At 40.9% G+C, this 13,055-nt stretch overlaps 1 protein-coding gene across 5 annotated transcripts in view; it reads left to right on the top strand.

The window, feature by feature from the left end:
- The window catches only part of EPB41L4B (erythrocyte membrane protein band 4.1 like 4B), a 190,292-nt gene that overhangs the window by 118,023 nt on the left and 59,214 nt on the right, over nt 1-13,055 (top strand). For all 5 annotated transcript variants that reach the window (XM_075084416.1, XM_075084414.1, XM_075084413.1 and 2 more), the window contains 2 exons: nt 1,943-2,058; nt 11,434-11,559. In XM_075084416.1, the coding sequence (XP_074940517.1) occupies nt 1,943-2,058; nt 11,434-11,559 (242 nt within the window). The remainder of the gene's footprint in view (nt 1-1,942; nt 2,059-11,433; nt 11,560-13,055) is intronic.

Below are 13,055 nucleotides of genomic sequence, written 5' to 3'. Positions count from 1 at the left end.
CAGATCATATCTTTTTATGCAGCACATCTTCCCCCGGCGTATTCACAGAATCCCAGTCCCGGGGACCACTGTTCAACAGCAGTTAGCCTTACAGCACCAGCACCACACAGAGAGGGTGAGCTGCTTGCTAAGCCTAATTGGCATGGCAACGTTTTGCACAGATAACCAGGTGCACATGAGCAGACCCACCGGCAGCAGCTGGGGCTATCACCGAAAGCAAATGCCAACAAGTATGTGATGTACCTCGCAGAATTTTTATGACGGAAAATGACGAACGAGAAGCGGGAGCCCAGCTTGCCTCTTGAACTCTGGGCTGAGCTTGCAGGTTATCACTTGGAAACAGACATCCTTTATTCCTGAACTACTTGCTACAAAAGTCCTTGTGTAACCCTGAGCAGAGAATAATGTAATATAGACTCAGTTTCAGGGTGAAAACAGTGCTTTGAAAAACCACCGTGCTGCCAGATCCTTTCTTGAAATGAAATCCTGGTTTTGCCCAGGACTTAATGCTGACTCAGGAAATGTATACCTTTTGGAGGACTTTGGGTTTTTGCCTTTTTTAAAAATCTATTTTCAAGGTTGAGTTAAAAGGCTAAACTGGTTAGCTTGTTTTCTGGAGCTTTCCCTTTAAACAAAAAACCAGCTTGAAAGTCTGTTTTAAATCATAGCAAACTTGAATAATTTAAATAAGGCACTTTTTCACCTCTGCGTTCTTTCTCGACAGGAAAATAGAATTACTGTGTTTCTTCAAAAACATATTAAAAAAGAAAACAAAAACAACCAAAAAAAACCCCAGACATCATCGTGTCTTATTTTATCTTATGGCCATGGTAATTTATTCCCAAGTATCATTGGGCAGTTTCACAGTCTCACATCCATGGAAGCATCTATGATGTGAGAAATGCCGAACTCTGGCATCACTAACTTGTGATGAGAAACCACCAAGGGGAGGTCATCACTGATATTGTAACCCCTTCTAGGACATCATTACCTCGGGGTCTGATAATGTCTCACCCATGCCAAAACCACGTTTTCGCTTATATCTCTACAGGCTGGTTTTAGCAGTTTGTCTCTAGTCAGCAAAGCAAGCCCTTAATGTATATTTAAACAGCTGTAGAACTAGATCTTGAGTGAGTAATATTTAATATTCTTAGGACAGCTTAGGAACCTGATCTAAACAGAACTGCAGTCAGTGCAAGGTTTTTATTGAGTTCAGTGGGCTTTGAATCAGACTCCAGAGATTACCGGGTTGTTCCCAACTGTTGTTACCTAGAGTCCATGGCAAAAAAAAAGCACAGGAGGACGCATGGATTTGTTAAATCATCACATGATGAATCCCGTTTTTCTCAGAGGACTTGCAAATACATGTATATATATGCCACACCAATCCCAAGATGCTGGCAGAGACCTTTTGGGGCTGTCTCAAAAAATATTTCTCTTGTCTTTCTGTGTCGGTGGTTTGCTCAAAATTTCTGTTGACAAAGCACCGCAAATTCCTGACAACAGTCTTAGGGAGGCTGGCATGTAAATAAAGATGTCTGAGGCAAGCCAAAAGCTATACTCTGATCTCTTTACACATCACATGTTCTGAGAGTGGCACCTTGGCTGCATAAATAATCCCTCTGGTGTCAACTGAGTTTTAGAATATATTGGGCGGGGGGGGTGGTGGAAGTGTAAGGAGAGAAGTATTTAGCCCAAGGCTGGCAAAAGCCCTGCTGAAATGTAGGGATGGGAGAGAAGGAGGAGGGGGAGGAATTGTTTTCTAAATAGAAGAAGGAAAAACGACCCAACAGGCATAATTATGAAAAATTTTACATGGTCTTACGGGAAAGATGGTTTGCTGACCGCTGTCTCTTCAAATGTAGCTGAGTGTCTTGCTCTGCGGTTCTTCTGTAGCCTCCCTTCACACTGTGTTTTTTTCTTTCTTTTGGGAATCTTTTAGAACTGAGCTCAGGACTTCCCCTTCTTTATGATGAAACTTCTCATCTGAAGAAAATAGAAACGGAGAGTGTGAAGGTAGTTGGACCATGGCCAGCCCTGCACGTCAGCATGAACAAGGTATAGCATATACAGATATACTTTTACATATATATGCCAAAGAGCCCCTTTGTCACGTCATATTCAAAAGATGCTGCTTTTTCACCTCCAATTCAAATCAACATTCATCTGCAACTGGCTTGCTTTTTAATCACCTCTCACCATCTCCTTATGGGACGGGGGTTTGGTTTTTAGATTTAGCATTTCCTTCAACTTTGCCTTTTAAAATTTCAGAAGCTGCTGCAACAATGTTATGATGTAGTTTCAGTTTAGTTGTGAAGAATTAGTCATCTAGGCAGCCCAGAGCTGTAAAAAAATAACACTTTAAGTGATAAAAAAAAAAAATCTTGTTTTTCTACATGAGGATTCTGTGTTATGCCTTAAAACCCCATGGCTTTTGATGTCAGTGGGTGTTTTATGAGTGAGTTTTTGCAGGGGTGACAAAACAGCCACGTCCCACTGTTCCTGCCGGAGATCATAGGCCACCAGGTCAGTTGCTCGTGTGTCCACGTGAGGCAAAATCCACTGTGCCTGAGCTGAGGGTGCCTTGAGCTGAGTCTGGACAGAGCCACAGAGACCTCGAGCTCTGGTTTGCAACCGCATCTGTCCTGAGCTGAACCCAGTGAAGTCAATGAGGGCATTGCCACTGGCTTCAAATGAGGCGGGTCTGGGCCTTCAGTGACTATACAGACCTGTTAAAAGAAACCTGGTGTTTTGAGAGTTTTCCTCTAAGTTCAAGGGAGAACTCAATTAAATTACTCTACCTTGGTTTTACAGCCTTTTGTTATTCATATAATTTCAACTGTTTTTAGGGAAATTAAAATCAAAGGGGAGGTGGCAAAGTGTATCAAAAATCCAAGCACAAAGGGGCTGTATATCTAGAGAGCATAATCTTTCTTTTTTCTGGATGAGAGAACCCAGGAGATGGAAGTCAAGGCTGAAAATCAGTGAGTCAGTTTTTTCTAATAAAAAATGAAATCTTGGAATATTTTTTCAACATTCGAATTAATTAAAGTTAATCCATAATGCACTGGATTTTCTGTCATGAAGATCTGCTTGAAGAACCATTTTCAGGGTCTGTCATGGGGTGGTGGTGTAGTTCAGCTAAGGACTGCAGTCCTTATGCCTCATGAATGTGGTCATGAGGCAATGACCTATGTCATGACTTTCGGAGACTTCCAAATTAACAAATGAAGGTGGAATATTTTAGACTTCTCAAATGTGTTTGGTTATCAGCTGTGAGGAGCTGTCATTTTGTCTGACTGGTTGGTTTGAGTGGGGATAAAAAGTTATATCATAAAGTAGACAAACTTGGGTGAAATGGAAAAGAAGTAATCTTTTTTCCATGGTCATTTTTCAAATTCTTCTAGAAACAGCCTTAACAGGTAATATGCAAAGCTAATTAAGCATTGACATAGTTTGCAAAAGGAAAATTCTCCATCTCACAGATTCATCCAGTGAACACCCAGGTCTTGTGAGAGGAGCGCTGTAGTTGAGCTGTAATTGCTTTATACTCTGTATTAACCCCAGCTGTGAACATTCACTTAGGTGCAATGTCCAAAGCATGCTTTAAAGGACAATCCTATGCTATTGAGCTTATTGACAGCTCAGTTTTGGAAATACAAAGGGCTAAAGTGAAAAAGTGAGAGGACTTTCCACGTTGACCACAGTGCCTAAGTGGATAAACCAGTCTGGCCTGCGTTGTATAAAAGATCCCAACAGATCATCTCAGTGGTACCCTTGTGATCTCAAAATGAGTAGATTTATGGTCTTTTTTCTTTCTTTAAATGAAAGCTTAAAACGCTTTGGTCCTGTATTCCACCACACTGTGAGTAGTCCCAATAAAGTCCCTGAGACTTCTGCCTGGCAAAGCCTGACCTCTGATGCTCTTCCTCTTCTTTCTTCTCTGAAAATCTGTCGAGTGAGAACCCAGCTCTTCTATAATAAATGGTTTTCTTTGTCTTGTCCTAACAGCTCTAAAATCTTGTCCACAGTCAGATGGATTATTTATTTAAGGACTAATTAGCAGAACCCAGTATCACAGTAAGTCAGTGCTTCACAATAAATGCAGCTGCACAGTAAAGGCAGCCTGTGTCTGCTGTGGTGAGACTTCCATCAGTCAAGATTTAGCTAATGAAAAAGTCTTGCAGTGAGCACCAGGAGCTGCTAAATGCTTCAGTTTCTGGCAGAAGCAGAAAGCAAGGCTAGAGACATGGGCTGTCTAATGAAAACCCTCTCCTGGCAGTCATAGAGGATTTGGGTTTAAGAGCTGGGCAGCAATCCCATGAACAGTGGTTACTGTGTAAACGCAAAGGAGGCCAGTCCTTCAAAATTTATTGAAATTGCCATTTTCAGCCATCTGAAAATTGTATGTGTTCGTGAAACATGCCCAGAGTCACCACCAGAAAGCACCTCAGTGATCAAGCTGTCACGTTACAGGCTGCAGGTTGTGACCGACAAATCATTCTGAAGTTCTTTTGGCCCCTTGCTTGTTGTTTCTTCTTCAAGCATCATCTTCTGACCTACAGTCTACTGAAATGTGTACACAGAGCTCGTAAAGCTAAAACAAACAAATGCAGGTCTTTGAGCAGAGACTGGAGTCACCTCAGCAGATGGCTTCTCCAGTGAAAGAGAGGGACATGCTGTAAATATTGGGCTAACCCTGGGCTGGAAATGCTGTGGAGCATTGCCCAGCACAAAGGCAGTAGGGCAGGTTAGACAGGATTGAGCAGCCCTGAACTGTGACAAACATTTTTTGCTATGAGTACGGCCTTTAAAGCTCCTTTGGTTACATGGTACTTAACCAGCTACTCAGTCCAGCAACGAACAGATTTTAATGAGTGGTCAGTGTATCTAGTTTCTGACAAAAAAATGAAACGTTAAGAGCTCTCCTACACCACTCCATTGATTTCTATTCTAAGTGCTTTTTATTCCCTAGTTTTGCATCCTCTGAAATATTATGCTTAAACAAAACCAGTGAAGCAGTTATGAAGCTGCATCTTTTGCTCTATTTCTGAAAACAAAGCAATGGTTTCCACATCTATTGTGGAGTCCCAACCTTCACTCCCTCTCTTCCTGTTGCTAATTATTATTTTTTCAAACAAAGTGCTTTGGGGCTGAAATTTGTCAGGCATAATAATCAACCCATAGGAGAATTAACAAGAAATTGGGTAAATCAGATTCAGCAGTTAATTAATTTGATTGTCCACTACAGCAAACTTCGTCTCATGGGAATGATGTATGGACGTGTCCAATCTCTTTCCCAGAGCTGTTTGGTACAGTCCACGTGTCTGTCCACCTACTGAATGATAAAAGTCAGTTTCAACATGCGTTTCACGCCCTTTGGTGCTAGTGGACTCCTTAATCTCCAGGAGAGACAAGCTTACGTGTTGTAGCTGTGAATGTATTTCTGTTGGTTTTTTTTCTTGCAAGCCTTTCCATAGAAAAATATGTTTTCCCATCCCCCCCTTGCTCCATGTTTGTATGTGTGTGTATATATATATAGTATAAAGCCAAGAATGTATCGTTATCAATGCTGAAATCTTGGGAGTCTAGTAATTATTAGTCCAGATGTGATTGTTACATAAAAAGACAGAATACTAATGTGGTTCAAATTGTTTCTACCTCTTCTGCTGGTGTTCTGCTCCCCCTTCCCCTGCACCCCTGGGTCCTAAGGTTGGTGATTTAATTCTGGTGGGGGACAGAAGGAGTGTTAAGATGGTCACGTTCATGGTTTCTTCTTTCTTACTCTAGGATCCACTTCGGGTCCTTTTGTGTGTTTGCAAACATGCTTTTACACCCTGCTTCATTGATCTGCATTGTCATGTTACACCCAAATTTACTATACATGGCGGCTTTTACATATATGCTAGATACTATGTCTTTGCTCTCTTCATCGCCCCGAAAACCCCTTTTGTCCAGGGCCAAGCCTGCATTTCTTTAACTGGTGATTGGTGAGTTGTTTATAAGCATGGGGTCTTCAGGGCCAGCCTGTGCCCCGTGCGTTATCACCCCATGCCTGTCCTCTTCTACACCACCTCCTGTGTCTCTAGTTCTCAAGGCCTCAGTTATCATACCAGCCCTGTGTTGCTTTACTGCTGGTGTTACTGTTTTCTGTATACAATTACTGCTGTTACAGCTAAACCTAGTAAAACAAAGCTGCAGGCAGATTGAGAAACGTTCAATCAGAGCGAGCCTGATAAACGTCAATGGCTTTGCAAACTGTTTGAAGCTTATGGCCTTTTGCTAGCAGGATAATACCGTATTACAGGGCTACCCAGTTACACTACTGACTGCTTGCAAATGGTACCACCTGCAAAAAAGCTGTGGAACTCTCTGCCCCGTTCACAACTGCAAAGACTAAAGCTACTGCAGCTTGTGGCTTAAAAAAACCCACAAAACCAGCTCACTTTGTTGATATATCTGAGACTCTTCTATGTGATACACTGATCAGAGTGTATACCCTGGGAAACTTGGCTACCATGACCCAGTAAGGCTATCATGAAGTTGGCACTAACAGAGGCAGGATCTAATAATACTAAGCAATAACATTTTACAAAATAAATTTGTTACACGAACTAAAGAGGTTTGCTCCAAGGATATAAGCATAACAAGATTTATTGGGAGATATATCTTTCATTAGACAAACTGATAGTTGACCTGAGGAAGGTCTTGTGTATCTGACAGCTTAATGAGGGTTTTTTTGTTTTGTTTTGTTTCCTTTTCCAAATCTATTTTTCTAATGAAAGAGGCAGCTTCTACTTGCAAACTATGCCTCAAATAAGAATAACACATAATCATACAGGTCTTACCATTATGGTATCTGTTCATAATTGGTGTTAGCTATCACATGGAAAAAATTCAATACATCTCCTGGTGGAAAGGGGGTAAAAGAGTCTGTAGGTTTGCACACACGTTTGCAGATGTAGTTGAGTCCCAGGAAACCAAAGGGTTTGACCTTACATAGCTAATGTGTGTTCAGAACCTATATATCTGTGCTGTCTTCACTAAAATTTTACCTCCTGCTAGTAGTGAAGACTAACAATGAAGAATAGACCTGCATTCCTAAACACAATATTAATTCTGTTCTTCAGACATCTCCAGCTAAATATGTGTTTTAAACATACTGTTTGGCTAAGAAGAGACTATTGACAAAGTGACAGAGGCAAAGGATCATGAATCTCGCTCTTGGTACAAAGTTTAATGTGGCAAAAAGCATGAACCTTTTAAAGCAGAGAGAATGGAAATGTTAAGTACAGGAGTGGTATTGCAGTGTTTCATGCAACTTTTTATATTCTGTATGCGTACTTAATAATCACTTGGCTTTGCAAACTGGAGCCAGTGTCATCTAACACTATACAAATCTGCCTTCAGTACTAGTATCAGCAAATGTAATCAAATTTAAAGTAAATGTTTGGGAGGAGGAAAGCAAACCTAAGACCTCGGTTATGAAAAGGAAAAAAGGCATCTAGTTTTATGGGTTTATATATCTAAGCTTGTTCAACCCACTTCTATCAAACGCATTTAAATGCAATTCTCCGGCGTTCTCCTTCTCTGGAAAAATAAAGTTCCGCATCAGTGGTGAAAGTGAGGTGAGCACATTGCTATATTTTAGCACCAGCAGAACTGGAGATGGAAAATTGGAGTGTTATCAGGTATCTTAACTTAATGGGTTTTTTTCCTCAGTTTTAGACCTTTTAGGATGAGTTTAGATTGCAATTTTAAGGAAGAAGATTATTTCGTTCAAATGCAAGTTTGACTCTTAGACATTCACTTGAAAGGGGCATCTCAGGTTCTTTGGAATTACACAAGAAATTATAAAATTGGAATTTTCATTTAAATTATGCCATGTTTAGTTTTCGAACAATTTTGCCATAGAAAGCTCTTAGTTTATAAATTAAAATAAAATTTTAATAACTGCCAACCTGGTACAACATTTGAATACCCAGCTGCTATCTTTATGCATCATTCATCACTGCAAGCAATAAGGATTCTGGAAATGTAAGATTTCTTTGCTATACAGCAAAATAAAGCAGATTACAGCTTTCACTCTTGCAGCAATAGTATATAGAGATTCCTAATGTGGGCAGGTTTTAGGTCTTTGATTTTCTTATAAACTAGTAAAATGAACCATAGACAGTATTGTATGATTTTGTATAGTCCTGTAATATTTTTTCTTTTGCCTTCTTAATGACAGTTATACTTTAGTAGTTAAACTGGGAGATGAACGGGCTTATATATAAAAATTAGTGACATTAAGGAATGATAGGAATTCATGCAGATGCTTAGAAGTGCTAATGGTCTGCAGTAAGGAGTTGCTACTTCATTCTATGATGTGAGTTCACTTTTAGTCTGGATCTTCAGTGCCACTGACTATATGTGTAATAGTCTCAGCTAATCAGCTACGGGAGAGCAGGATTCATTAATGATTCAGGATGTGCTGCACTGTGGCAGAAAAGTCTGTGGTTGCCAAGGCAGGCTGGCGAGGAAGCTTTTCACATATGTTCAGAAGCTAGAGGAGGTCTGGGTCAGGCTGAGCACTCCCAAGCCCCATATGGGGTTTGTACACAGTCAGCATTTCTACTGGGGCAGGAGGAGGTGGTGGCTTTTGGCTGCTGGCTCAGCATCTGGTGAGCAGGACAAGGCCAAGCAGCGACTGCAGCAATGTATGCTCTTCATGTGTGATCAGTCACTAAAGGTGCTGCTGCTCCTGGTGGGAGCAAAGCAAGTGTTCCTTACTTGAAGGTGAAACCCCTGAAGTGTGACCCAAACAAGGGCTAAGCAGAGCTGAATGCCCAGGAATGGCTTGTAAGTAATCTGCAACCTCCAGCAGCAGCAGCAGCTTTCCCTTTTCAGCCAGGTCAGCAAGCCTCAGCTTTTGGACCTTTCAAGTTATGAGAATCTCAATGTGAGACTTGCACATCAGATCCTGCACTGGGGACAGTCTCCATTACATGGAGTCGTCTGATATAATCCCGAATACAGCAGGAGGTTTAGATCTCCTTTTGAGGGTTCCCAGCTACAGAACAGCCCTGAGGGCTTTTATTTTGCTCTTGGTCAATGTGGGGAAATTGGGCAGGGGAGGAAGAGCATAAGGACTGGAGAATATCCATATCCATTTGGATAACGCATGGATGGGACTTCGGAACTTTTCAAGTTATGAAACAAGCTTGTGTCCTAAACAAGCATCAATTGTCTTGATTTAGCTAGTAAAATACAGCTGCTTAATAGTGCTTGGCTGAAATTATATCTAATCAGTATCCAGCGTTAAAACAAAGGTGGGATTTTGCATGGCCTTTAGAAGTGCCACTACTCAGTGTGTTGTTCTTTCTGCTGTTAGAAATCAATACACTTAAGAGTTGACAATAATAGCAGCCCTTTTAAAATGTGTAGTAGCGCACCATGGCTACCAAGACTATTGATGAAGGAAAAGTTGTGCTTTCTTTAGTTAATTTTGTCCTTTTGAGTATCTCCATTTCTCAGCCTCATGAGTACCCAGAAAAGACACCTATGGCAAACAAATATTTCATGTTTTTTTTTCATAAGCTTGCCAGAACTACCGCTATATTCAAGACTGAACAGATGACTACAGTTCCATAAGTTGCTCCAGATAGGTGCTGTCACTTTTGATTTTAAGTATTTTCTTTTTCCCTTAGGAGGAAAGTGGGAGAATGAAAAGTCAGAAATGATCCTCCACTAAAACCAGTAAATGTGGCTTGGCAAAAAAACATGTATCAATTCTTAGAAATTTGCCAGAGAAAAAAAATCTCATGACGAGCAATCCTGTAACAGACAGTTGTTCAAAATCATACCTGGCAGCTATGGCATTTTGGGTGCAGAGGTCTGCTGGACCAACTTTGCTTACACACGAGAAATATCTTGCAGTCTCAACAGAGTTCTGCAGAGGCCTGGCTCTTTCCCTCCCCAGTGTTTGCAGACCAGTTTCCTCAGGCAACATAACTGCAGTTTGTGATTTGCTCCACTTGCAGAAAGTGTTCCTCGAATCTTGATGTTCTCTTTTGTCTGTGATTGTTTGCAGACCTGAGAATAGGGTCAGTTAAGACTGTAGTTATTTAGCCAGTGGGATGGCATGGGGGAGGGCAGAGGGAAGGATAAAGGAGGCAGCTTTTGAAGTTAAAAGGCTAATCATATGGTAATGTCCATATGATTAGCCTGGACAGGTTCCTGTGCCCCCTGCTCTAGGTGTCCCTGCACAAGCAGGGGGGTTGGACAAGATGATCTCCAGAGGTCCCTTCCAACCTCCACCATTCTGTGATTCTGTGAGTCTGTGATTTCAGTGGCTAAAAAGTGACTGGTTCTGTCTTGAAATACTTTGCCAGAGATGAACGTCAAGGATGTGCTGGACCTTGTTCACTGATGCCTCGTACCTGTTTTGGCTGAAATCTGAATGACAGCATTACATATCTGTTCTGTCTGGGTGTATACGATCACGCACCCTTTGCAGCAATGAGTGGAAAAAGAATGCATAGTCTAGGCTGTTGACTCAGTTGTAATTCAGGTCTCATTTTCAGGAAGAATAGGGAAGTTTGCAATGGCTGTTATGCCATTGCCCAATTCTTCTTTAAAAATATATAAGATATTACAGTTTGATTGTTCAAGAGTTCGCATTTACAATCCTGGTCTCATTCATACCCTGTTTGTTTATACATCAGTATTACAGTGCCCTTTTTGTTTTCTTTTTTTTTCTTTTCTGCATGGGAAGTTTATTCATGCTGGCATTTCTGCTGGATGTAGTTTGTTCAAGGCACAAAGCCTTTAGGTCATGTTTGAACAGGTCACTAAACTAGCTGTCCTAAGGCTTTAGATTTCTGATGCAGATCACTGCATAGGTAAAGGGTTGACATCAAGTGGAAACAGCAGCCGCAATGTTTGAACTCCCTGGGTTTTTCTTTTCCTTCTGATGAAGGAGATTTTGCTTGGCTTGCAGTTACATGGAGATCCCTTCAAATCCCTCTGGTTAAACTTGCAAAGGCCCTTCACATTCATAGGGCAATGGAAGAAACCAATGTTCACTATAGTTGTGAACTTTTCCGTCTTCTGACTGCTGTGTGATATTTTGAGACAATGTTTTCCTTCCTCAGTATGATCACAGGTTTGAGCAACCACTCCAGGGCCTGCCTGGGCTTTTCCCATGTATCTTCACTCCACATCAGTTTCTTGCTTCTGTAACTCAGCCTTCCCTGAGGCTTTTTTTGTCCTGAAAATAGTATTTTGAAAACTTTTCATTGTAAGATGTCTCTTTCAGGGTATGAACATGGAGGTTTTACCCAGTATGGCTGAATCAAGTTGTTACAAGTAAAAATTTGACCTTTGACCATTTTGCTAACTTATCTTTCCAATATATGTCACTGTGCTTGTCTTCTATATTAAATCTAGGGTGAAGACAAGAAAGTGTCTGAGAAGACTCTTCACGCCCCTGTGTCACCTTCATCTGTACCTGACCATATGAAGTGCAACATCCTTAAAGCTCAAGTGGAAGCTGCTTTCAGAGTAGGCGCCCAGGTAATCTGTGTTTAATATTTTGCCTTTCTAGTTTTGGCATAGCTTATACCTATTTTCCAAAATCCCATCATTCCTGAGGAAGCACCTTATTTTACCTCAGGTATCCACATTGACCTAGCTTTTTCTAGCTGCTCTACAGTTTCTTCAGGTAACTCAAAATGATTGATATGGTGGAAGTAGGAAATTTGTCCTAACTGACATGATTAACACAGCCGAGAGAGGCTGAGAAAATAGGAGAGAAGGCCCCAGGGAATCACCATGTTTTGATTTTGTCACTGTAGCTTTTACTTACTTTGTAGCTGAGACCTCTGGAGATTTCTGAGGCTACCCACCACTCACAGAAACTGTGGTTAAGGGTGTTCTGAAGATAATATCTATTCATCCAGATGCAACCTTTACTTTAGATGTCTGAATGTGAAATGTTAGCTGGTCTATTGTTTTCCTACTTGCTTGTGTGCTAGTAACTAAATTTCAAGCTGCTGTTTTCACTGCTTGGTCAGTGTTTACATCGGATACATCCTGTTTCAAAAACACCACAAGTCCTGTAGTAATGTCACACAACTGAAAACTGCTGCTAGATGGCATGACTGTAAAAAGTTAATTTTCCAATCAGAGGTAAATCTAAGTGAAATCTAAAATATGTGATTCTTTTCAAGTGTAACTTGTGGACAAAAGATAACACCATTTGTGCCAAACGAAAGCCAAATGGAATGCTTTAGGAATAAAAGTAGAGGCAGAAGGATTGGTATGACACTCATCCCAAGTTCCTGTGGTATCCTTGTGCATACTATTCCCTCTGTATACAAATGATGTTGGTGTTTCCATTGCTTTGTTTCTTTTCACGATAACATACCAGGTCAACTTGCCCTGCAAAGGGTTTTGTCAACAATCATCTTTGTGTATTTGTTGTTCCCTGGAAGATCTTTCATCTGAGCGCTAGATTACATCTGGTCTAGCTAGACCTAAGGAAGTATCAAAATTTGGTTATTCTGACTGTCCTAGATTTCAAGAACAGAAACCATAAATCTGACAGCATGTGGGGGAAGGAGGTTGGTTTTTTTTCTTTTAGTTTTTGCTGAAAGCAGTTCTCTCACCTCTCTGAATTCTGTGTTGCATCAACTGTATTTTATGCCCATGTTTCTTGATTGATTGCCCTTGGGTTTGCCCTCTGTTTTTCCTGTGTGTCTTTTCTACAGGATGTCATAGTATATTTCTCACATTTGTATTTTCTCCTGAATATGCTTAATGGTCATGTTTGACTGGATAGTTAAAGACTGGAAGCAGTATGTGCTGTTGCATTCAGCGTACAGCATTACTAAGGCAAGATAGGAAATGTGCTAAACATATGCATCTCTCAATTCACCTGCCCTGCCTTAATTTTTCACCCTGAGGCTTTCCAAGGGGGAACATCCAGGGTTGCTTTTTTCATGCATGCCATAACTGTATTCTTTAGCTGCTGCTATGTTGTAAATAAGTTTCAGAGCAAGCTGAGCATT

This window comes from Phalacrocorax aristotelis, chromosome 2 (genome assembly GCF_949628215.1).
Source record: "Phalacrocorax aristotelis chromosome 2, bGulAri2.1, whole genome shotgun sequence".
NCBI lineage: Eukaryota > Metazoa > Chordata > Aves > Suliformes > Phalacrocoracidae > Phalacrocorax > Phalacrocorax aristotelis.
This window is presented reverse-complemented; position numbering and strand designations above follow the sequence as displayed.